Here is a 27425-nt window from a genome sequence, read left to right on the forward strand (position 1 = left end):
TGGGTCATTGGCCATCTAATATGAATTCACCATTTGTACATTATTTCGATATCTAAACCTTAAAGTTTACTAAAATTACAAGTAGTTTGATATTAATTTGTGCATCATTTCAAAGTTATAAGCGACTCATTCTTTATTTGTATATCATTATAATGTCTAACCTCAAATTTATTATAGTTATAAGTAACTAGTTTTAATTTATACATCATATGATCGAAGTGTAGAATCAAAATCACTAGTGTTTTAAATGACATGGTCTTAATTTGTACAACATTTCAGCATTCAGGCTCAAATTTATTAAGATTTCAAGTTATTTGGTCTCGATTTTTTAAGCATTCCAACATCATGCCTCAAGATTATAAAATTTATAAAGGATACAAGTCTTGGTCTTTTAAACTTACTCAAGATTATAAAATTTATAAAGGATACAAGTCTTGGTCTTTTAAACTTATAAAAATTAAAGGTGATTCTATCTTGATGTGTACATCATTCCAATATCCAGCCTCATATTTATTCAGATTACAAGTGACTCAATCTAAATTTGTTCTAACTTCAAATTAAGTAATTCAACCTTGTGTAAAATAGATTTAATATTGTCACCTTGTAAAAAACATGATGTTCTACAACATGTCATAGTTTTCCTTCTAGTTTGGATTACTCTATGTTGACTAAGTCACTTATTAACCTCATCAACCTAAGACCTCGTCTCTGATCTTGCATATTTCTCGAAAATATTTCAATCCTCGACTAGTTTGGATTACTCTATGTTAACTAAGTCACCTATTAATCTTAGTTCGAGACAGAAAAAATGAGTACAATCATAAATATATTATTTGTCTGTTATTGAAATATGGATTTTCAATATATCGAAACAAATTCTTAACAAATCTAAACTCATTTCATCACGCTCAGAAATAATTAGGAGAAATATACACCCTAAAATTATTTTCCAATGTATAGAATTAATAGAAGAAACCTACGGAGATAAGAGATTGTAACATGATAACGTATAGTAACACCTAACTTTTTCATAAAAAAATCTTGAATTATCATAATACATATTTTGGATATCTGCTCTAAGCACCGGAACAAAAAGGATATCAAATATGTATACAGAATCAACCATGTGCAACAAAGGAATGGATTACTGGCAATACCTCTCTTCCATAGCACACATCTAAGAACTACGTAATTCGATAAATAAACTTAATCTGTTAAAAAGTATAATAATTAATTTTCTTTTCAAAAAAGTATTATCTGTGTACAATTGAGCAGCGTAGCCTGCAAATCAATCTTCTTGCTCCACCTTCAAAAGAAAGTACTGAAAACCAACAAGGCAATGTGGAAGCATTTCGCCACTTATGCTTTAAGATCTAGGCATGCTCCCGAAAGTGGAGGCGTTTTTATACGATGGATAATGACACATTATGTGGAAATAACTAAGAAGAACCACATATTCATATATAGAGCAAGTAAAAGCACAAATAAGGCAAATTAAGCTGTTATAAACTCCAGAATTATGAAATTATCGTGTCACAATAATGTTTCATCACACTTCCAGGTCGAAGTAATTATAAATTTGGGCAATTTGCCCTTTCTTTAGACACTTGTACATATAAAACTACGTTTCCAACCGTACAGAAGTCCCCAAAAAAATGCATAAAAATTACACAAGCGAGGGTGGGAGAACAATGAAAAAGAAAGACTTGCAAGACAATAGGCTAACCTCAAAAAAATATCATTCTTCCAGCACAAATGGGGCATGAATTCAATAGTGACCAACAAACTTATAGTTGACAATCAGGTCACAACAATAGGTTAAACAGCATCCCTGCTCGGCTCGCATGCCATCATCCAATAGGTACTGTATTGTTGTCACTTACAACAAAACTTTGATCCTGATGATAGAGATAAGGTCAAACCTGGTTCAAGATATATATATATATATATATATATATATATATATAGTAAGCCTAATTATAGTACATGAGTGCTTTAAATCAGAGATACAACAAAGATATTAAATATTAAAAATAATAACACAATAAATAAAAAATAACAAATTCAAATATAAAGATGCTGACATTATTACATACAAAACCTCATTTTCTACAACGCAAACAAGTAACACAAATTGGAAAGTGAAAAGGTTCGGAAGTGATGCTCGCTAAAATTAAAAAGGGTAAGCATTGATGAATTGGCCATGTGAGATGATGTTTCTAATGGCACACATAGAAATTCTGGATTGTGTTGAGATTACTTTTCAAGTAAACAACCGTACTGGGCTAATAAAAATGCTTCCAAATGCAAGCCATTCAGACAAAATTGTAAATTTTTAATAGATCTTTTTCTTTTATCTACGTTACCTGTCCCACTTCGGTAGAACCGTGTGATACAAACCTTAGAGAAAACCTCCTCCTGTCCAGGCAACACCCGCCTTATCATTATGACCAGCAGCTTTATTATTAGATGCATTCCCATAGAAATCGTCAAATCCTTCATCTTTGTTATTATCCCAACCAGCCCACCCATCACTGCTATGGGCAGCTGACCCTTTAGCTGCTTCTTTCTTCCTTGTATCTTCATGGTCCCAGTCATCCCAAGAGCTAGAGTTGTTAGTATCAGATCGCCCGCCTGATGACTGATGAGACGATCCTTTTGCAGGTTCTTCCTTCCTAGAATCTTCGTGGTCCCAATCGTCCCAAGAGCTTGAATTAGTTTGTCTACCCGTTGAGTGTTGTCCTTCTCTGCCAGAAGAATTCCAGCCTTTGTTCTCTTGATTAAACTCCTGATAGAAACCGTTTTTATCAGTTTCATTTCGTTTCCAGTTATCAGATGTCCCATTTGGATTATCTCTAGTGTATTCCTCAACCTTCTGTGTAGCCATTGCCATGACCCCTCTCATTATACCCCATGTCCTATGTCCAATCTCTGATGTCTTCTGAGAGACAACATTGACAGTTTCATTGACCTTGTAATCATAACCACCCTCTTTTACCTGAAACAAGAAATACAGTTAATTCGGGAAATGAATAACCATGGAATGCAAAGAACAAAATTGCTGTGAGAAGTTTGATAAGTAATTAGATTCCCGCCTTTTTCCACCTTTCTTAAAACAGAATAAACCACAGAATGAAATTATACACAATTCCTTGGCCCAATGACACATGCCAAAAAGTCCAAACTTCATGACTCAATCCCCATATGGAAATAAATGACAGCAGTATGAAAGCCTAGAAAATAGGATTTAAGCAAACTACAACACCACATTGCAAATCTAACGAGTTGTTTACCATCTTCATCAATGCCAATCTAGTTAGCATATAGCTAATCTGACACCCAATAAATAACAGAATATTTCTACATGCACTTATCCAAAAAGCACATTTCTACTCACATTAAATCCAAAATTTTAACTCCCTCGGCACTTTCTGTTATCACTACGAACATTCACTCACAAACAGCATCACTAGGCCACTTTAAGCAAAGCTCTACATACTAGTCTTATTAGAACCATTTGCAACAGCAGCCCTCAGAAATTTTTGCTAAAAGAGTGAAAACAGTTACCAATCAATTGTATTCTTAACTTTTTTCCGAAAGAGTGAAATTAGTTACCAATCAATTTTATTCATAAAATTTTTCCAAAAGAGTGAAAACAGTTACCAATCAATTATATTCATAACATTTTGCCCAAAGAGTAAATCAGTTATCAATCAATTTTTTAAAAGAACTTTGTCAATAAGAGTGAAAAGCAGTTATCAATCAATTTTATTCACAAGGCATCCATGATGTAGGTTGAAAAAAAAATCAACTTTATTAGGCACGACAATTTTCTTTTCCCAAATCTAAAACCAGATGAAGCTCTAAACTAACTTAAACTGCATATAAAGATAATACTTTTAAAGAAAAGCTCCCCTGCAGAAATGGGGAGGGAGGGGGAGAATGTAGTGAATTTGTAATGAAAAGTCTGTTGTCAATTTTAGTTATAGTTTAAAATAAAAGAATTGACAGATGGAAATGGAAAGGTTTTTTATTTTCTGATACATGGTACTTGGTAAAGGGTAATAACGAGGTTTAAGGTGCATCACATTTTTAAGTTTTAATCATCCATTAGTATTGCTTTATTAATCAAGTGTAGATAGATTGTTTTTATCAGTAAGAGTACAGAATGATTTAAATCTGAAATGTGAAACCACCATTTTCAGCAGTATGAAGCAGGGCCACAGCTGGCTGCTACTTAAATGTGTCCCATAAAGTATGAAGGGTCACAATAACAATAATACCATTTTTAAAATTGGCAGGGTCCAATATCATTTTTCCTAGAATCAATCCACATACATAATAAGAGTGTTTGGGATGACTGTAAAAAATAAATTATTTCAATAATTAATTAGTGCTATAATTGATTATAGTGAGAATTAAACTTTGTTTAGGAAAAATTGTTAGATAGTGGTTTTAAGATCATTAATCTCGTTTAGAAAAATAAGAAAAAATCAGGTTTTATACAAGAAAAAAAGAATTATTAAGCTTAGAGGGAAAAATAATCCATTGAAAAATAAACATAAGCTACAATTTTTAAATTCATGAAAACAACTTTTTTTCAGAAAAAAAAAAAAAAGTTTTTATAAACTTAAGTTATTGTCCCATACATATAACTGAAATTGCAAACAACTTTATCCCAAAACAAAAACTACTGAAATCAGCAAATGTAATATTTCTCAAACGTGCTTGAAGTATAAATATGAAGAGAGAGAGAGAGAAAGGTCTACTTTCAGAGGCATGTTGCAGGCCCTCTCACATGGTATGGTGTTACCAGAACATTTTAATTTTCATAATTGAAAAATCCTTGAACATGAGTATGGACAAAATATTTAATTTCCCCGTTCTTTCAAAATAAGAGTCATTTTAATTTTTTTATTTCTGTTACAAACTAATAATTTTTCAAATTTTAAAATTATTTTTTGCATACTCTTGTATATAATTAATAGTGATTAATACAGTATTACTTACATTGAGAAAATGACACAAAAATAATAACACGGAAAAGTTAAGAGTATTTTTATCTAATTGTGTATTTTTGTTATAAACTTTAAAGATTCCATAAATATGTTCCTGAACAAAATAACAGGATCCTATCCCCTACAATAAAGAACATAGATGTAGGATTTAAATAATAGCCTATTCTTGTATTGCAAATAAATATATTTGCATGAAACTTGCTAGAAAGAATTTGGAAATTGTCTTACGCTATGATTTAAATCTCAGCATGTCAGAAATTCCTTCGTTGCCTATTGTTCTGAATACCGCTTAATCTCTTAAGGTATTTCTCCATAATATCTGGCTAACTAAGAACTGGGTACCCTTGATTACGCGAACAATAGCAAAAATGCCTATATGTCTAACACATGAAATTATATCTAAGTTCGTTCCACGATAAATTAAGCAGAAAAACAAAACAATTACCTTAGCAGAGATCTCTTTTGTCCCGGCCTGAACAACACTGGCAGCGGACTGAGCCGCAGAAGCAGCAGCCAACGACAATTTACCGAATCCCTAAACACACACAAAATACATACATTAATGGAACAGCTCTCAACGATATATATTAATATTATTAACAGACAATTTCCCATTAAAAAAATAAACAGTTCCCATAGTGACCTGAGAAACGACAGATAAATAATCGTTTTGCTGATTAACCCTTTGGCTCGGGGCGGGGCCGGATCCGAACCCAACGTATTTGCCACCCTGCGAAGGCGGAAGCCCCTCCGGTCGCGCCTCATTCTCCGCCCTCCTCCTCGCGAAGAAATCCTCCTTATTGGCAGCAGAGGCTTCAAGCTGTGCGCGCGTGTACATATCCTCCGTCGACTTCGATCTCGCCACGCTCCCGCCGCCGCCGAACCCCCGTACATCGCCGGTGGATTGGTTCCGCCGCAGATCGGAGCCCGCCCGCGCCGATCCGATCCCATCGTCCGCGTCCCAATTATCCCATCCGCCGTTGTTGCTGGTGGATAGGGGCGGCTTTCCCTTGGAGACTGAGGAGCGAATGGTCTCCTTGACGACGGGGGGATCCCGCCAGGGGCGGCCGTCGGCGATGGCCTGGATGCGGTCGCGGTAGACGGAGGCGGCGTTGGAATTGTACTTGGCAACGATGTCGGTTTCCTTGGCGATGCCGTATTGCTTGAGAAAGGAGTTGAGTTTATCGTTGCCTCCAGCTTCCATCTTCTTGATCTGGATTTCGGACCAGGAATCCATGGTGACGGATCGAACGAAGGAGATGTGGACGCCGAGGCCGCGGTGCTTGCCGGAGCACTCTAAGCACATAAAGACTCCGTACGACACTGACGCCCATTGCGGATTCTTCTGGGAACAGTCGACGCAGATCTTGTTCGCCGCTTGGGATTGGAGGTCCCGGAGCCGCCGCGAAGCCATCGGAATTTATTTTGCTTTTTAACTGAAGGGTGCAGAGAATTGAAACGGAATTTGAGAAAGAAAAGAAAGTTTGGGAAGGAATGAATGAATGAGTATAATGCGTTGGGAATTGAGAGAGAGAGAGAAAGAACGGAAGATTGATTTTGGTGAATCACCGACACCGTCAAATTGGGACGGAATTATTGGATGCTGACTCGCTATAATTCTTTTGCAATTCCCTCTTTGCTAATTTTATATTTTTTTATAATATTTTAAGTCTTATTTTATTTCCTTATACCCTTCGCCCAACAAAAATTATTCAAATAAAATAATTACGCACTAAATAATAATTAATATTGAAGGATGAAAACTATTTAAATTTAAAAGAAATAAACACACCTGTCTTGCACTTGGTAAAAAGAAAGCGCGGTACTCTCTCTGCCTACTTGTCCTGCATTTGCTTCTATGTTGTCTTGTCTAATGTGAACTTAACATGGATTTTCTTGAGTAACAAAGACCGATTATTATACTATATTAATAATTTATATAATACATTTTTTTAATTCAATTGTTTAAATTCTAACTTATATTATTTTGTATTTAATTTTTTCAAAATTGAATAATTAGAAATATATAATTAGGGAATTCCAAATATATATATATATATATATATATATATATATATATACTATGGACTTTAATATATGCAACAAAATATTAAACAATTACTTTTTTAATTGTTTATTATTTAGTTTTGTCTTATAAAATCAAGTTTCTTGCAAAATCCTTTTACATACAAATAAGATTTTTTAAAATCATAACCCATAGTTGTTTATAATCCATAGCTTATATTATTCTATTATTCTATTATGTTATTATTTTTATTTATAATCAATGTTATATGTATATTTTATATATCAATCTTATATTCATTTTTTTAATTCTTAACATTATCAGAGCTTAATAAATATAATAATTATTATATTATTCTAAAGATAATATGATTATTATTATTTAAATGTGTTGTGATATTATTCTTAAGATAACAAATATAATTGTTGTTAATTAAATTTGTTATAATATTATTCTGAAAATAACATTTATGATTATTATCATTTAAATATCTGTTGTGATACTATTATGAAAATAACAAATATAATTGTTATTATTTAATTCTTTTATTATATTATTTTAAAAAAATAAATATATTTAAATATGTTATCATAATAATATTATTATGAGATAACATATATAATTATTATCTTGATTCTCTTATTATTTCTACTGTGCATCCACAATTAGTTTTAGAAACAAATGAATTAAATCATGTAAACAAGTTTTTGGGTGAACAAAATTGGGTTTATAAACTATTGGGTTTGAATTCAATTTTCAAACCAATCAAAATGTTGTGATCTTAGCCAATTTTGTTGAAATAAATCAAATCTTTTTAAAATAAAATAAAATTGTCTGACAAATTAAATTTAATAACTCACTAATATTAATCTACAACTAATAATCCTTGTCTAATTCATCCGATGAGTCAAATGTTTGAATGTAAAATTTTAAAATATTGAATTTAAGTAAAATTTGATTGGTCATGTTAGATCCGAATGCACTCAGCCTAATCATTACCCATACATAAATGAAATTTTAATTTTATTTAAAGAATAATATACAAAAGCTTTACATCCAAGTTTTGTTATTCTTTAAATATGTTAGTGCCCTTCAATCAAAATTAAAGTTTTGTCTTGATAATAATGTTAATCTGTTTTGAAAGTTCTGTTGTAATGAGTCTTAAGTCTTGACACCAAACCACAACAACCTAAAGAAAAGTAACATCAAAAGTGAAAATAACTTGGTTGAAACATCAATCGAAACCTTTGACGTATAAATTAAGCAAATGCCTTAGAATTCTGTACAACAGCAAGTGATACGAGAGAGATAAGTTTCAGCTTAAATCCTTCTAATGTTTTGCTAACTTCAAATCTAAAATGTTGGGAGTGTTTAGGGTTTAGGGAATGTGTAGTAATTTTTTATTATAAATAGGTCATAAACTCTCATTGGTACTACAATGTATATGGATAGAAAATGAGTAATCAATTTTTGCAATGCTCGAGTGTATCATCAGTGTTATTAGTACACTCTTTAACCTTCAGAATTTTCATCTCCAACACATGATACCTAGCTGTCCCTTGTGTTTGGAATGATATTTTGTACAAACTTCTTCTTAAGAATATTTTGAGAGAGAAAATATATTTTTTCAATTACAATTAACACAAACTAATTTATGGAAATTGTTTCATATATATTTAAAGAATTTCTCCATAAAATCTAATTGAAGAGAAAAGTATGAAAGTAACTAAAATTATCATTTTTTTTATAAATTAAATTAACTAATTTATATTAAGAAGTAAATTTTAAATCTAACTCAATTTTACAACACCATTTATAAATGAGGTTTGCACCCACTTATAAACTATGAAATATCTTAATCTTTAGTTGATGTGGGATTCCAACACACATCTCACGTTGATATTGTCAACTCGTTCTTAAAACTATATATTTATGGGTGATCCGATGAGAATCTCATCCGATAGTAGGTAGTCTGATAAGTCTAACAAACTTTAACTATGATAAATTTTATATCACTCTTTGATACCATCTCTAGAAGTAAAGTTTAACTCAATTTTACAAAATTGACTTATTTGCACTAAGTTATCATTAGTCGATGTAGATCTAAACAATTTATTAACCGATTAAATGTATAAATCTACATAAATATATGAGAATTTTTATATATTATTTTATGCATAAAGTAATTTTAACTTATATAAATATCAATTTTGTTTCCTTTTTCTCTTCTAAAAATTCTTATGAAGAAACATATTCCTATTTTTCTCAAATTTTTTATTTTTAACTTACGTAGAAGCAAAATTTAATTTAATTTTTTTTTATAATTTTCTCTTTTAAAAATTTATTATGAAGATGATGTTCAAAGCCAACGAGATAAATGGTTTATAGTAGAAAATGCACAACTAGTTGCTATTTTATTAGTTATTTAAAAAACAGTTACAAATTGTAAGAGGTTCGCAATTGATAGGACGTTCGTAAGGGGTTGTTGTTTAGGTTCATTTTGTTAAAGGGAGAATTTGGAGGTATAGAAAATTTGCTATTACTAATTTGATATTTTTACAAATTTGGAGGTGGTTTGGTTAATTGTAAAGTGATGTTACTTATTACAAAATAAAAATAAATATATGCATATATAACTAAATAAAAAAAATTATACATATATATTACTTATTACAAAATATATAACAAGTTAATATACATATTAAAATTTTAATTAGTCTACTAATATAAGATAGCATGATAAAATGTGATATATGACATAACACATGTTCCCTTAGGTAATAATAATAATATTCTGTGTGGTTAAAAAAATTGCCCATGTGAGAGTAAATAAGTCTGCATATAATAATTACTAATTACTCTTTATCTTTGATTTTGTGTCATTAAAATAATATACATTTTTTTAAAAAACAAAAAACAATATTTTTACTTCAGAAAAATAAAACAGACTCAACAAAATTCAAAAAGCCCAAACAGATTTGTCAAGAGGCAATTGCTTCCTGCACCCGATCAATTGTGACTGGCACCCGACAAACTTTTTAAAATCCCATTATGCCCTTGTCTTGCGCAGAACAACAATAACACTACAGAAAAAATTATCCGCAAGTCAAATGTCTCTTGCGGATAAAAATATCCGGAGGCCATTCTTCCACAACAGCAGATAAAAATATCTGGAGGCCATTCTTCCACAACAGCAGATAAAAATATCTGGAGGCCATTCTTCCACAACTGCGGATAAAAAAATCTGGAAGTCAAGTGCTCACTACGGATAAAAATATCCGGAAGTCAAGTGCTCAACTGCGGATAAAAATATCCAGAAGTCATTCTTCCACAACTGCGGATAAAAAAATCCGGAAGTCAAGTGCTCAATTGCGGATAAAAATATCCGGAACCCAGTCCTGAACTGCGGATAAAAATATCCGAAATGTAATAGTAAATTACGGATAAAAACGTGCGGAAGTCAATAATGAATTACGGATAAAAATATCCGGTAGGCATGACAGAGTACCTTTCTCTGACGATGGTTTCTTCTCCGACTTCAGAAGCTGACGGTGGCGGCTGCTGCTCTGCCAGCGATGATGAAGCTCACTGATGGTGAAGGAAACCAAGAGAGACGACGGTGGATGACGGTGGCTGAGAGTGGCTGCAGTTGCTGCTTCAAGCACAAATGAACAAGAAGAAGAATAGGGTTGGATGCATAAGATTGGGTGTCTATCACATTTTAAGATTCATTAAGGGTAAATTGGACTTTTCCTATGATTTATTAAGGGTAGATTGGACTTTTACTATGTGTGATTGGGTGCTAGTTAAAAATGATATGGTGCAGGGAGAATCTGCCTTGTCAAGAAACCAAGTGGGTGTATCCACAACAAATAAGAAAACTAGCCCAAGTAATGAAGAACAAGTCCACCCCAACGCTAACAACATCCAAAGCCACACCAACCGAACTCCTAAACCTCGTAGAGCTTGAATATTTGGGCAGAGACGGCACCAAAGAAGTTGGGTCTGATGGGCTAACATCCGAAATATAGTTGGCCTGCACCATAGCAAATTTCTTCCTGCACCGCATTATTTTTAAAAAAGATTGTTTTACCCCTTTTAAAATACGAAATATTTTCATAACATATTTTATTAATTCTGGATTTATCAATCCAGAATAAAAAAATATATTTCAGAATGTTATTTTATCTTCCAGATTTTTTATTCTAAAAACACTTTTTGCTTACTAATTCTTGTTCCATAAACACTTTTTGCTTACGATACATGTATTCCATAATTACATAAAACTGTGAAAAAATAATTTTGGTATTTTAAAGAATGTAGGGGTGAAATAGTTATGAATATTTCTTCCTGCACCCATACATTTTTCTTCTTGCACCCTTACATTCTTCGTAATATCAGAATTATTTTTGATAATTTTTTGTGATTCCAAAATTAGGAGTTTCCTAAGTAAAAGTTGTTTTCAGATTAGGATTTTTTTGTAAGGAAAGTGTGTTTCCAAAATAGGAAATCCATTAGGTAACAAACCATTCTGGAATATTCTTTCCAGAACACATTTTGTTTTAGAAAGTATCTTCCAAACATATTCTGGAAAGAGTAATCTGGAAATATTTTTAAAAAAGATAAAGAGGTCTTTTCCAAAACTGACGGGTGCAAAAAGCCATTTGTTGGGTGCGGGGAGAAGCACCCTAGTTAATCATATCATCTTTTAGGATAAAATGATTTCATTTGACTAAACACATGTTCTTAATTGCGTTGTATATTATATTAAACATATATTAGTATATTTATTTATTTTTTAAAATAAGTTTTGTATCTATGTAAAATTTATAAAATATGAGATTCGTTTTTTTAATAAATTTGTAATTTTTTTAGTATTTTAAAAATTTAAACGTATATTTTAAGCTCTTAGTCATAATAAAATTAAATGAAATTTTATATGAATTGTAAAATCTTAACATAATAATAGTTATACATGTAACAAAAACTACAGTTAATTGTAAAATTCATGTTTTAAAACTACTCCCGTCTTCGATGAAAGTTACTAAATTGGTGGAATCTTTATTTCATTTTAATGAAATAAATAAATTGTATAATAGAATCAATATAAATCGTGTTTGCCAAACACAATTTTACTTCTAAAAAATTAAGTTATTTTGTAAGTGAAATCGTGTTGATCAACACCATTTTAATATTGATGAAAAAAATCATATAAAAAATGCAGAGTAGTAGTAAATTTCTCCAATTTTCATTTATTTTTATTGTTAATAAAAAATTAAATAATTTTGAAGACACAATAATAAAAAATTGGAATATTTATTTAATTTATTTTAAATATTACATACGCGCAACACATTTTAACCCTGTATTGCTAGATAAAACAATAAATATATATGTTTATATTCCAAAATAATAATTAACTTAAGAATACTTCTAAAAATTATAAATATAAAAATAAACTTAAAGGGCCCAACCGGGTTCGAACCGGTGACCTCTTGATCTGCAGTCAAATGCTCTACCACTGAGCTATGGACCCTTTTATTGATATTGTAAAAGAAAAAATTTATTTTAATTATTATTCTTTTCTCCAATATCCTTTTTAAAATACTAACATGTATCAAAATAATTTGAAATATTTATAATAAACTGTTAGTATAAATCGGTGTATGAAATAAATATATTTAAATTCAAGTTAAATACGGGAATAAATATAAATAAGAAGAATATTTAAAATGATAAAAATACAATTAATTCTTATAAAAAGTTCAAATTAACATGTGCCCTTTAAAAAATGTAATGTTCTCGGTATAATAAACTTTAGTTTGATGCAGAAGAATAAAATGACTGTCTTTTCAAATAAGATCTATTGCGAGATATAGTAATTTACTTCATTTTTTTTTATTTTTAAAGTGTGGTTAATTAATTTAAAAGTTGAGAATAATGACAGTAAATAATGATTTTTAATAAATTAATAGAAAAATAGTGAACAAAACAAGATATAAGATTGAGATTGATTTAAAGTTAATCTACTGATATTGATTTAAATAAATATGTATGAAATATAATAAGCTATGTTATTGAATAAATATAAAAGTATTAGGGACAGATGAAACAAAAATATGATTTTAAATATATAATCACTAGACTCATTAATGAATAAATATTTTCTTCTTAATATATTTTTTAATCATCTTTATATGTAACTCAATTTGTTACTTTCGATTGTCTTGTCGTTGTAATTTAGCTTATCAAAATTTAAATAACTTTGACAAAATCTATAGATTTTCTTCCAATCAAAATATTTTATAATTTTTCATATTATAATTTAGTATTAGAAAATAGTATAAGAATATTTAAATTAAAATTAATAAAGTATTTTATCACATTAAATTTTGTAATTTAATAATTAAATATCAAAATTATTATTTTTAACAAAATTCATAACACTAGTTTCTGTATGATTTCACATATTTAAAATTAAATTAATAATTAAAGTCAAAATCTAAAAATATTTTTTATTATTCAAATTGTATGAAGTAATTTCACTTTCCATCACTATTAAAAAAATATAATATTTTCTTTTATCCTTTATAATTTTGAATTTAAAAATACTTTTCTTTCTTCATTCAATTTATCATGACAAAGATTTTAAATTTATTATAAACCATGATTAAGGAAAATAGTATTATAAAATTAAAATATATATAAAAAAAACAACTGGTTGATTAACATGACAATCTTAGTTTAAAAAAATATATTTTTATTAAGATTTTTCTATTAACTAAGGAAAAAATATATAACTTAATAAGTGAGATATATTAATATTTGTCTAATAAATGTGATCACATATTTATTTATGGTAATTTTTAATATTATATTATTAATAACCCTAAAAACGATTTCAATTAAAACTATAAAAACTATATTTCCTAGTATCATAGTTAATAAATCTTAAACTATAATTAATGATTTTATTAAATAAATACTATGCTAAAAAATATACGTATTATAAAATTATAATAGCTACATTATAATAGAATATTGAGCACACATATATTTCCAACACCTTTGAAATGTCTTAAGTTTTAAAAAATTATATAATAAGAGTATATTTGTAAGCTTTGTACTTTATTTTTTTATAGTTTAAGAAATTATTTTTCTTTCACTATTTCAGTGAATTGAGTTGTGTTTGATTTTTCGTTAAAAAGACTATTGAACATGAATTCAACATTTCCTTTTAGTCAAATTTTAATTAATGAAAAGATTGGGTAAAGATGAAAAGAAACACACATATACTTTGTTAAATCGCATTATAATATACATTCTTTTAGTATATACATGTGTATATATATTAAATTCTTTAAAAATCACATTAAGCAAATATTATAAATAAGTGAGAATGGTACCATTAGAAGAAAAAATGACTTTAAAGAGATTATTTAACAGACGCTTAATATAACTATACTAATAAATTAAATAACGAGGTCTTTTTAACTTTTTTGTAAAGTTTAGATAAGTGAGAATGATGGTGCAATGGAGATTATAGTTTAAAGTTCTTTAAATTAATATTTTTTTAAAATAATTTAAATAATATATTATCAACAGGTTTGGATGATATTGAAAAATATACTGAGTTTAAATTTTGCAAATAGAAAAATAAATGTTATGTAACTGGAAAAACAAATGTAAAGAGAGATTGGGAAAGGAGAGAAAAGGAGAGAAAAGAAGAGAAGAGAATTTAAAAAGTAATTTTAAAAATAACTTGATATAAAAAAAATTAAAATATAAATTAGAGTTAAAATAAAACACTATTATAAAATATTAATAAATAAATAAAATTATATTTCAAAAATAATAATATATTTTAAAATTTAAATTATTTACTTTATTATATTTTTATATTAGAAAAAAATTTAATACTTTTATATTTAACATATAATATCACAATATTATGTATATTTTTTTCACAAATCCACACTATATAAATTATAAAAAGTATATTTTTTTTACAAACCATCCCTATATAATTGTGTCTTTTGCATCTTTCATTTTATTTTCAAACTTTCATTGCATTTCTATCCCCACAAATACTAGACACCCTTATCCAAACATACTCGACAGATGAAGAGTTAAGTCAATGACAAAGTCGTTAATAATCAACACTTGTATTTTTTGCTTTCACAAAAAAAAAATATGGAGATTTTTGTAAGTTAAAAATTATTTATATCGAAAATGAATTTGAGAGTGCAACTCGACGAGGACAAGATGTTTCTCAGGGGACGAGCTTTTAGTTGGAGAGAGGGAGGTCCACCTAAAATTGACAATTGACTCTCCGATGTTTAAGTCAGTAGGATCACAAAGATGGTAAGTCCTTAATAGTGTAGGAGTTAAGAATATGAGAAGATAAGATTGTACTTCCTGAAGTGAGTATGTATTTATAGATTAATCAAGTGAGATAGTGAACGAGTCATTTGAATTAGTCATATAATTGTTATTCAGTGTTCTATAAATAATCGTTTATCATTTAAAATTAATTGATTAAGCCGTTTTACTTATGATAATCATTAATAACAAGTATCCGCTCGATTACAAAGTCCAACCGTCATCTGTTAGCTAAAGTTAATGGATTAATATTATCTCTTCTCATTTATAAATGCTTATATATAAAACTTTTGATTATTGAGACATCTTAAAAATATTTTTCTATTATGATATTTGATAAAGACAAAGAAGATTATGACGGTACTTAACATATTTTACAAAGTACGAAACATAACTCATCTTACTTTTTTTAGTTAATAAGATATTTCTATCTTTGTACATGAGAATAACTTATAAAACAAAAAATTAAATTAGTTTTATTTTTATTTATAATTTTTTTATTCAACCTTTTTCTTCAACATGAAGAAAGAGGGTCTTTCTTTCTAAATGTTAAAATGAGAACATAAGACAAAAATCATATTTAATAGAGTTAGCTTTAGTTTTGTTTTTTTATTCAAATACAAAGGATGTTTAATGTATCTTGGAGTCTTCTGGTGTTGGTGGTATTTGAAGGAAACGCATAAGCATGTGGAGAATTAAATGAATTGCATGATTGATTATAGTATGGTGTGATTGTAAGTTTTTTTTTTTATTGTACTTCATGGGTGCCCATTGCAACATTGCTCTCTCAACCATTCCAAGAGCTTTTGGATTAACTAAAATTTAAACATTCCTATGACAATTTATAAAAATTGGTGTCAATTTTCTCATTATGTATGGATATAATAAATATTAAAAAATATACTTACACTATAAGTTGTCCTTAGAAGTATAACTTTGAAAAAGTCATGTTTTAATGCATAATTTGTAAAATAAAGTGTAACTAACAACAATTAGCACTGAAGTGGTTTAAAAAACTGTCATTTTTTTATTAAAATGTTCTTAAATTTTTTTATGAAAGTATAAAAATAAACAATAATAATAGTTACAATGAACAAAATTAATTAAGATTAAAAAAACATATAAATTTTTATATTCGTTGATTCCATAAAAATTTACGTCCTAATTATTTCAAACATCATTGATCCATTATTTAGTTAAAAGAACTTTTATACAGTTAAAACATGAAATCTTACAAGTATTATTGAAAACTCCCCTAAAAAGAACACAACATATTTAAAAGACTCAAGTACTTATAACCACGCTTCATTGGTGTATTATAACAAGATTTTTTTTTTTATTGGTGTATATAATTATAACAAGAAAAAAAATATCACTTGAAATACAAACATTCCTCAAAATAATTATAATAGAAAACTTTTAATATTTTCAATATTAATTAATGATCTTGGTTCTTTAAGAAATCTTTTCGGAAAAATAAAACTTTTGTGATTAGTTGAAAATAGGTTTTTTTTAAATAATGAAATAGTTTCCTTTTTAAAGAAGATTGAAATATTATTATTTTTTATTATTGACTCAAATAATTTATTATAATTAAATATAATTAATTATTATATTTTTCATGTAAATCAGAAAATATTTTTATCAGAATACAGTTTGTATTAGGGTTGTTAAACATAACCAATTATTTATAAAATTTTAATTTTTCAACTAGTTTAACATAATCAATTATTTATAAAAACTAATTTTGATCAAGATAATCCATTATTAATTGAGATACTCAATTATATAAACAATTATAAACTGAATATGATTTATTATTATATTAAAAAAATATAGACTCAATTTTCAATACAAATATTTAAAAATTATCTTCAAAATTAATTAATATTTAAAATTTAATCACTCTAAGACATTGAATGCGGACATCATACTGAAAATAAAATCTTATTTTCAAGCATAAAGTAAAAAGAATGAAGTCAACTTTTTTAATACGATTTTAATTTAATTAAAATAATAACTAAAACTGTGGATTGGAATATGATTTGTCTATAAAAATACACCAAGATCATAAATTTTCCTACTATTCTTGCAAGTAGCTAAAGTGTAGTCATAGTCACTCGTCAGTGCCAAAATGCAACAAAGCTTTCTCACCGTTTTCCATTAATATGTGGTCACTCCCAACCTCAGATACTTTGTTTTTGCATCACCATAATCCTGCATTTTTTTCACTTTTATTTTTTTTATAAAAATGTTTTCATGGCAATTTCACATTTATTTCCTCCATCTCCATCATTGATTATTGAGTTTTGGATCATGGTGGTGGACAAGTAGCATGAAGACACAGTAGTAAAAAAAACCCCTCAATGAAACTGGGATTGAAATTACATTTAGTTAGTTTCTATTAAACATAAAAATGTGATTTTAAACTTTGATAAGAGACTAAAAATAGTATTATATTCATGCTGCAAAAAATGACACACTTCTAATGACTAAAAACTCAATTAAACTGTTTTTCACATTTGTAAATATTTTATATATTATGTAGGTATTTTTTTTAAAATTAAATAGTATTTATAACTATTTAAAACTAGTTCAATTAGTGGGAAAATATTTTACTCCTAATGAAACAATAAAATATAAAATATAGTATTAAAGTGTTATGTAAATAATAATAAAAACATTTTCTTCTTGAATTTTTCTAAACTTTGTTTAAATTTTAAATTAATTATTTCATTATTAATGGAAAAATATATATTTTTTATGACGATTAAAATAGATTTTTTATGACGGTTTTAGATACTATAGAAAATTTGAAGATTTTTTGTGACAGATTCACAACTCTAAAAGATATATCATAGTAAAAATATTAAAATATGTCATATTCTTAATTTTGCACCTTCTTTTTATGACGGCTAAAATTATACTTGTAATAGAAAATATTACTTTCATATATAGAAAAAAGTTACAACTCTATATGCACCATCAGTTCATAATAAATATCTTTTTAATGGCACATAGAAAATTGAGAAGGATGTTGGTAACGAGACACAATGTTGCAAAGAGATAACTCCGATTAGAAAAAATGTTTTTCAACTTATTTTATCATTTATATCTTATGCTTTACTACATGTAACATCCAAAATAATCACAAACATAATTAGATACTTGTAGTAGGCACTTCATTTCCTTTGTAATAAATGATAAAGTAGGTAGGTAGTTACTTTGGGTTGTTAGGTTTAGTTTATTTCATTGGCCCATGTCTTTGGCCCATGCTCCCTTTATAAGGGTGCCACTGTAATTACATCATTTACTGACTGAAGTAAATAATATTTTTACCTTACCTTCGTATCTGTTTTTAACAGCTTATCTTCTTCTTATGCATCTTTAGTTTTAGGGTTCATCAAGATCCCTTTCTTGTTCATTCTGGTTTGCTTGCTTGCAGTAATCGATATTGCAATTCCTCCTTTAATCCAAAGTGCAAGTGCGTATATCCTCTACACAAGCTCTCTTTTGCACCGTTCGGATTGAGGCCACAACGCCTACGACCATCTCCCGCAAGGCGTTTCTTCAATCTCATTTTAGCATTGATCGTGTTATGGTATCAGAGCTCTTCGATTGAAGAGCTCTGCTGCGTAACTCTGATTTTCTTGTTTCAATTTCTTGTTTTTGCTCTTTTTCTTTCGCAATCGGTTCCTGCTTCACGCCCTTCTATTTTTCTTTTTCTTATTGTTTTTCCTTACAGATATGGCGGAAGAACAAAACAAAACTCCCACTCAAACGGAACAGTCGACCCCATCAATCGGAAGTTACCTGTACCTGCATCCTAGCGAAAATCCAGCCACACCGTTAGTGTCGCCGCTGCTGGAACCTTCGAATTACCATTCCTGGAGTCGCTACATGTTGACGGCGTTGAGTGCAAAAAACAAAATTGAGTTGGTTCTTGGAACGCACCCTTGTCCGGCGAAGGATCACTCCTCTTACCCTTCCTGGTACAGATGTAACAATATGGTAGCATCTTGGTTAGTCCACTCTGTCTCTATACCTATTAGACAAAGTATTGTATGGATGGAAAAAGCACTGGATATTTGGAATGATTTGAAAGTTAGGTATTCTCAGGGTAATTTGTCTAGGGTTTCTGATTTACAATTTGAGGCTGCCTCTTTAAACCAAGGTGATTTATCCGTGACTGATTATTTCACTAAGTTGAGGATTATTTTGGATGAATTAGACAACTTTAGGCCTAATCCTCTGTGTACTCATCAAGATACATGTACTGTTGCCTCTATCATATGTCAAAGAAAATGTGAGGATCAAGCTATGCAGTTTCTTAGGGGTCTAAATGATCAATATCACAACATTCGATCCCATGTCTTGCTGATGGATCCTGTTCCCCCTATAACGAAAATTTTCTCCCTTGTGGTTCAACAAGAATTAGCTAGCAGTTATCCTGTTTCGAATATCAATAGTGCTAACACTAAACATGTGAATACTTCTGCTGTTTGTACCTTCTGTGGTAAATTTGGACATTCTGAGAATACATGTTTTAGAAAAATTGGATTTCCCAGTCAAGATAATAGAACCCTAAAAAATAGTGGAAATAGAAAACATTGTACCTATTGTAATAGAAGTGGCCATACCATTGAATCTTGCTACAAGAAACATGGCTATCCTGCTGGATATAGGTTTTATGGTAATGGTCAAAATAACCAAGCTAATAATATGATAGTTGCTGCTGCTGATGATAGTTTTTCTGAGCATTGTGCAAAAGAACAGGAACACAAAGACAGTCCTTTTACAGCTCAACAATATCAGATCTTATCTGAGATGTTCAAACAAAATAGCAACAGTGGTGCTGCCCAAATAAATCAAGTGGGATCCTTCTCTGCAGATTCAAATCACAAAGCTTTTGAGCAATCTTCAACGGGTAATACCATTTTAAATTCTGCAATTAAAACTGAAAATTTATGGATTCTTGACTCTGGAGCAACAGACCATGTATGCACTGCTTTATCAGCTTTTACTGCTTATAGGAAAATCAAACCTATTCTCATTAACTTACCCAATGGAAATCATGTGTATGCTGAATATTCTGGAACTGTCATTTTCAATAAAAAATTCTTTCTTAAAGATGTTTTGTATGTACCTCAATTTTCTTTCAATTTGATTTCTACTTCCAAACTTTGTCTGCATCTGAACTGCCATTTGATATTTTTCTCTACCCACTGTATTATACAGGACAGCATAACTCAAGAGAAGATTGGTTTAGTTAGTGCCAAAGCTGGCTTGTACATGTTTAATTCTGCCATTTTCCTTTTTTCTGCCACACTTAACACTGTTCCTTCTGTTCATAACATTTCTAAGGACTTTAATTTGTGGCACTATAGACTGGGACATCTTTCTGATGAAAGATTACGTGTGTTGAGAACTCAATATCCTTTTATTTCTTCTGGAAAAATACATTTGTGTGATATTTGCAATCGTGCCAAACAAAAGAAACTTCCTTTTACTTTAAGCACTTCGAAAACTACCGCTGTTTTTGATCTTATACACATGGACATTTGGGGTCCTTGTTCTAAAAATTCTATGCAAGGTTTCAGATATTTTTTGACTGTTGTAGATGACTTTTCTCGTTATACTTGGACTTTTCTCTTACATGCAAAATCTGAAGTTAGACAAAAGATTGTTAGTTTTATTGCCTACATTGAAAATCATTTTCATACTACTGCTAAAATCATTCGTACGGACAATGGTCCTGAATTTTCTATGAAAGATTTCTTTTCCTCGAAAGGCATTATTCACCAAACAACATGCATTGAAACGCCTGAACAAAATGGCATTGTTGAGCGCAAGCATCAACACCTTTTAAATATCACTCGTGCTTTAATCTTTCAAGCTCATTTACCTTCTCTTTTTTGGGACTTTGCTGTTCAACATGCTACTTTTCTTATTAACTGTACTCCTACTCCTTTGCTGCAAAACATTGCCCCATATGAGAAACTACATGATAAACCCTGTGATATATCTAATTTACGTGTTTTTGGATGCCTTTGTTACTCTAGCACACTTACTGCACATAGAAAAAAGTTAGATGATAGGTCTGTGCATGGCATTTTTCTTGGATTTCCTGCTCATACAAAGGGATACATTTTCTTAAATCTAAAATATCATCGTATTGAGATCTCAAGGCACATAATCTTTTACGAAAATCATTTTCCCTACATGTCGAAAAATGATAAAAATGACAGTCCCAACAGTTTATCTTTACCTATACCTTCAAATTATGATACCAATTGCGATCTTACTTTTGAATATGAAAATACTTCACCTGAGGATACTGTTTTGCGTGAGGATACTGCTCCACATGAGGATACTACTCCACATGAGGATACTACTCCACATGAGGATAATTCTTTAATTCAAACCGTACCTAGAACACCACCTAGACGGTCCAATAGACCACGCAGACCACCCACGTACTTAGAGGATTTCCACACTCAAATACCAAGTGCAAGCAATGTAAGTTCTAAATACCCTATTCACAAATTTCTTTCTTACTCAGCTTTATCATCTGTTTTTAAAAACACTATTCTTTCTATATCCTCACACACGGAGCCTCGCAATTATAATGAGGCCTCCAAGCATGACTGTTGGCAGCAAGCGATGCAAGAAGAGCTTGATGCTCTTACGACCAATCATACCTGGCAGCTCATTCCTCTTCCTGAAGGGAAACAACAATAGGTTGTAGATGGGTCTACAAAATCAAACACAAATCTGATGGCACTCTTGATCGCTACAAGGCACGCTTAGTAGCCAAGGGCTACACTCAACTCGAAGGTCTTGATTTTCTCGATACATTCGCTCCTGTCGCCAAGCTCACTACCTTACGACTCTTGCTTGCGGTTGCCACTGCTAATGACTGGTACTTAAAACAACTAGATGTCAACAACGCCTTTTTACATGGCGATCTACACGAAGAAGTGTATATGCAACCCCCTCCTGGCTTGTCTGTCCCTACATCTCAACATGTTTGCAAACTTCAGCGATCTCTTTATGGACTTCGCCAAGCCGGAAGACAGTGGTATGCTAAGTTATCCTCTTTTCTCATTTCCCATAACTATATTTTATCCTCTGCCGATCATTCCCTTTTTTTGAAACGAGATACAAACAAACTAACTGCTATCCTTGTCTATGTTGATGATCTTGTACTTACTGGAAACAATATCGAGGAAATCAATCACATTACTGCCACACTACATCAACAATTCAAGATCAAGAACCTTGGAGACCTCACGTACTTCCTAGGACTTGAGGTTGCTCGAAACAGCAGTGGTTTACATCTCAGTCAACGAAAGTATGTTCTGGATCTACTCCATGAGACAGGAATGTTAGATTCTGCTCCAGTGCCTACTCCAATGATCCACTCCTCTCGACTGCAATCTTCTGAAGGCACTCTCCTTTCTGAGAAAGACTCTTCCACATATCGTCGTCTGATTGGCAGACTTATTTATCTTACCAACACAAGACCAGACATCACTTTCAGTGTAAACAACCTCAGCCAGTTTCTCTCATCTCCAACTAAAGCTCATCAACAAGCTGTTTTTCGTGTTCTCCGCTACCTCAAAGGCAATCCGGGTTCTGGTATCTTCCTTCACCGCAACAGCCCCATACATCTACGTGCATACAGTGATTCGGACTGGGCTACCTGTCCTGACACCAGAAAATCCGTAACTGGCTTCTCCATTTTTTTGGGAGAGTCTCTCATTTCGTGGAAATCGAAGAAACAACAGACTATCTCCAAGAGCTCGTCCGAGGCTGAGTACAGGGCACTTGCCACTACCACTTGTGAATTACAGTGGCTTACTTTCCTTCTCCAAGATCTTGGAATTCCATACACTCAACCAGCGACTCTCTTTTGTGACAATCAATCTGCTATCCAAATCGCTTCCAATCCAGTCTTTCATGAGCGTACCAAGCACATTGAAATCGACTGTCATATTGTCAGAGAAAAGGTCACTACTGGGCTCCTCAAACTCCTTCCAATTTCATCTTCTCTGCAAATTGCCGACGTATTCACAAAACCTCTTGCTCCAACTTTGTTTACTCAACTTAAATCCAAGCTGGGAATGAAAAATATTTACTCCCAGCTTGAGGGGGGGTGATAAAGTAGGTAGGTAGTTACTTTGGGTTGTTAGGTTTAGTTTATTTCATTGGCCCATGCCTTTGGCCCATGCTCCCTTTATAAGGGTACCACTGTAATTACATCATTTACTGACTGAAGTAAATAATATTTTTACCTTACCTTCGTATCTGTTTTTAACAGCTTATCTTCTTCTTATGCATCTTTAGTTTTAGGGTTCATCAAGATCCCTTTCTTGTTCATTCTGGTTTGCTTGCTTGCAGTAATCGATATTGCAATTCCTCCTTTAATCCAAAGTGCAAGTGCGTAGATCCTCTACACAAGCTCTCTTTTGCACCGTTCGGATTGAGGCCACAACGCCTACGACCATCTCCCGCAAGGCGTTTCTTCAATCTCATTTTAGCATTGATCGTGTTAATAAACTCATTTGTATCAAAACAAGGAATAAGATTGTTAGGGATCTAAAAAAGAACAAACAAAATAATAAGATGGATGAGATAATAAACATAATTGTTAAAAAAAAAATTGGTGTTCAATGAAAATGAAATTTATTTAACTAAACCTTACAAAATGGGCATTTTATAGAAGAAAGGAAAGAATGGTGCTTGCCAACAACTACTTTGGTCCAGCCTAAAATGCAATTAAAGCAAAACTTAGCCTCCACAAGAATTATTTTATGCATTAAAGTCACACATACATTATTTCAAACAGATTATAGAGATAAAACAAAAAAAAAGTATGACTACAAAGGCAACAAACCAAGAAAAAAGCCAAGTAGTCACAATCTTGCGCTTGCGATACTATAAATTTTCTCAAAAATAAGAAAAAACAATTCGTATAACTTCTCTCCCAAACTATACAACACAACACACCACGACAATAATAATAGTAATCCATCACTATAAATATACACAAACAATTTGAATAACAATCATCGATTATCTCCAATTTATTAAATTTGAAAGTTATTCTCATATTAAAATAATGAGGCATTGCATTAGCAAAACAAATACTAATACCTAGAAGAAAACACAGATGGTTGACACAAACTTCATTAGGAATCACGATGAACCACGAATGCGAGCACGGACACAAGCGACAAATCGTGAACAGGTGAGAAAAAGGTACAAATGGAACACGATCCACAATAATAACCACAAATTATGTAGTAGTATGCACGAGAAGAATGACTAAAATTCTAAATTAGGATTTGAAAATTATGGTGAAGATTTTGATCTTAGAGAAGATAGTACATATAACATATTAGGGTTAGTGTTTAGAGTCTAAAAATATACCTATATGAAACTTATTATTTATGTTCTGTTTAGATAACTTGCATTAGGCCCTTAAATTTTGAAGATATGGATGTGGTCCCAATATTCAATTTCTTTTGTAGGGATGTTGTGTGTTTATATATTGTGTTGTTTGTTTATATATTATTTAAAATTGTAAAAATATTATATTTTGATGGTATAGTATTTAAGTGTTGTTTTTCATGTTAAATAGACTTTTGAATGTTGTGGATAATGTTTTGAATGATACTGTATGATGAAAATGGTATGAAATTGAATTATTGAATTCATACATTTGCGATAATGTATGAACTGATGTGTGTTGTGTATTAAGTATTGATGCCTATGTGGTAACAAAGATATTTAAGCTTCACTGGTAATCTAAATTAAATAGACTAAGATATCAAGTGGTAAGAAGTTGATGTGTGAGTTCATGCACATTGTGACATATGAGATGCTGGTAACTTTGGATCAAATGTTAGTCTCTGGTAGGACTTACTTAATACGTGTCTTTCTGAAGGCGTCAGATGTTATTATGTTTGTTGAATATCCTGGATGTATAGATCCATGTGAAATCTATGTGATTGTTTTACGTTGGAATTTCAAGAAGATTGAATAATTGAGAAATTGATTAATATAATTTAGTTTTCTCTTTTGATTTAATTGTGCATATTATGAAATTATATTTTCACTAGCTTACTCTTAATTTTTTTGTTGTGTTTGAACTACGATAATTGTACTACGTACACGAGCAAATGACCATACAGGTGTCGGAGGATCTGAAGAGCTTTAGGGTGTTGATTTGAAACTTATATTGTAAATAGTTGTATTTCTATATGTTCTAATCATATATTAGGAATGCTTTGAAAAACTCTAAATTTGTATATAAACACGTAGGATTTGTATTGTAATAGTTAAATGTATTTTTGAGATGTATTTGTTTTTAATAAAATTATAATAATTTGAATGAATTATTTATATGGTTTTAAAACATTTCCTTTTAAGTTCCTCTTGATCTAGATAAACATGGTGACAATCTCAAGGATGTGATTTTTTTAAATATAAATATGGCACCATGATCTAGTTTGGATGAAGTAGGAGCATTGTGAATAAGAATGATGAGTGAATTTATGTCAAAATTTGAATGATAAAGTTTTTGGGATGGAGGATTCTTGTGTGGTTCATTTATTTACCTTCCCAGAAGGGAAAACAAATAAAAACAACACCAACTATCTTCACTTGACTTCATTGTATTGTCGTATTCTAGACTGTTTGGTCCGTATTCTATTGTGTGGTCCAACTTCTAAATTATATGTATCACGCTTAAATTTAAGGTAGTTTGGTATAGGTCGCAATTCACATAAAATTGAAGTCTACCAATATAATTCATTGAAAAATAAATGTAATAATATAAGTTAAAATTAAAGTGAAAATGAAATTAAAAACTAAATAATTATTTATGAGATTAATTAGTTTTCTTTCACCTTGGGAAGGGAGCTTTTAGCAGGATAGATAGAGAGCATTAAATATTGTAATTTGTTTTAGCCGACCTAAGTGACTACTACCATGTGTGTTGAGATCATCAATATCTTAAATTATTTAACAATAAATGTGGAATAACGTGTTTGGATCAAATTTTAATTTATTACTATAACCATTTTGTTGATATTATTTTCAACAAAATTATTGTGCCTCGGTAATGGTTTCCAATTTTAATTATTGAATGAAAATGATGGTGTTTATGATACTATATCTATTTTTTCCTTTATATTTTAATACAATACATTTTACAAAAATAATTTTAAGGTAATTTGCTTACCAAAAATTACTAAATTATATTTATACCTATATATATAAAATATAAAGGGGATTTCTTATAATAACCATTTTTCGTATACATAACTTTTTTTTCTGATTTTATCTTTATTTAATATATTTCATTTTATTAATACAATGAGATATTGTTATTTTATATAAATTACTTAAAAAAATAAAATTATTTTTTAATTTTTTAAATTAATATTAATATACAATCTTTATATGATTCACACACATCTTTTCTTAGTTCCTTATTTTAAGTCAACAAAAAGAGCATATTTTCACACATTTTCACACCAAATCTCATATATAAAATCAACTAATTTCTACTTTTAATCACTTTCTACACTTCATTTTTTGCTTTTTAATTTCAACTTATCCAAAATTATTTATGTATGTATGTTATACTTCTATCATCACAAAAATTGAATAAAAGAGAAAAATATGGACATATTAGTCCGATTGCGTCTGTATTTTCCCTAGTATTTTATAAAGTAAACAAGTGTTTAATTAAATTATAGATAAATAAAAAAAGGTTAAATTTTCGTAGAATGGGTACAATAAAAAAATTAAAATTTTAAATATTTAATTCATATAATATCCCATCCAAATTCAACAAAATGATTTGAATTTAAAATTTAGATTTTAAATCAAATTTGTTTGAATTTTAAATTAATTTAGATAACAATGAAAGGGTTTATAATATATAGTACTTGAAATATTATTAGCTTTAGAATTTGATGCTTTTA

At 29.9% G+C, this 27425-nt stretch overlaps 1 protein-coding gene and 1 non-coding gene across 4 annotated transcripts; both read right to left on the minus strand.

Annotated features, from left to right (window-relative positions):
• Positions 1–1485: 1485 nt before the first annotated feature.
• LOC137814370 (probable ADP-ribosylation factor GTPase-activating protein AGD6) lies at positions 1486–6826 on the minus strand. Of its 3 annotated transcripts, none has more exons than XM_068617068.1 (4): positions 5662–6826; positions 5464–5553; positions 2367–2998; positions 1486–1898 (listed from the first exon to the last, which is right to left on the minus strand). In XM_068617068.1, exons 1-3 carry the CDS (start codon positions 6430–6432, stop codon positions 2402–2404), a joined length of 1458 nt encoding a protein of 485 aa, XP_068473169.1. In that variant the 5' UTR covers positions 6433–6826; the 3' UTR covers positions 1486–1898; positions 2367–2401. The 3 variants fall into 3 exon arrangements, with proteins under 3 accessions (XP_068473169.1, XP_068473170.1, XP_068473171.1); XM_068617069.1 differs by having other exon boundaries at positions 2401–2998; positions 5662–6700; XM_068617070.1 differs by having other exon boundaries at positions 1486–1922; positions 5662–6700.
• A 5682-nt stretch (positions 6827–12508) lies between these two features.
• Positions 12509–12580, minus strand: TRNAC-GCA (transfer RNA cysteine (anticodon GCA)). The gene has a single exon. It is a non-coding gene; the product is annotated as a tRNA-Cys (tRNA).
• Between the last annotated feature and the right edge of the window lie 14845 nt (positions 12581–27425).

Source organism: Phaseolus vulgaris, chromosome 1 (assembly GCF_000499845.2).
Source record: "Phaseolus vulgaris cultivar G19833 chromosome 1, P. vulgaris v2.0, whole genome shotgun sequence".
NCBI lineage: Eukaryota > Viridiplantae > Streptophyta > Magnoliopsida > Fabales > Fabaceae > Phaseolus > Phaseolus vulgaris.

Excerpts from the sequence above, each read along its gene's own strand:
- LOC137814370 (XM_068617068.1), bottom strand. The coding sequence starts at position 6,432 with ATGGCTTCGCGGCGGCTCCGGGACCTCCAATCCCAAGCGGCGAACAAG. Across the intron at positions 5,554-5,661 it reads ATTTATCTGTCGTTTCTCAG|GGATTCGGTAAATTGTCGTT; the intron begins GTCACTATGGGA and ends GTGTGTGTTTAG. Across the intron at positions 2,999-5,463 it reads CAAAAGAGATCTCTGCTAAG|GTAAAAGAGGGTGGTTATGA; the intron begins GTAATTGTTTTG and ends TTCTTGTTTCAG.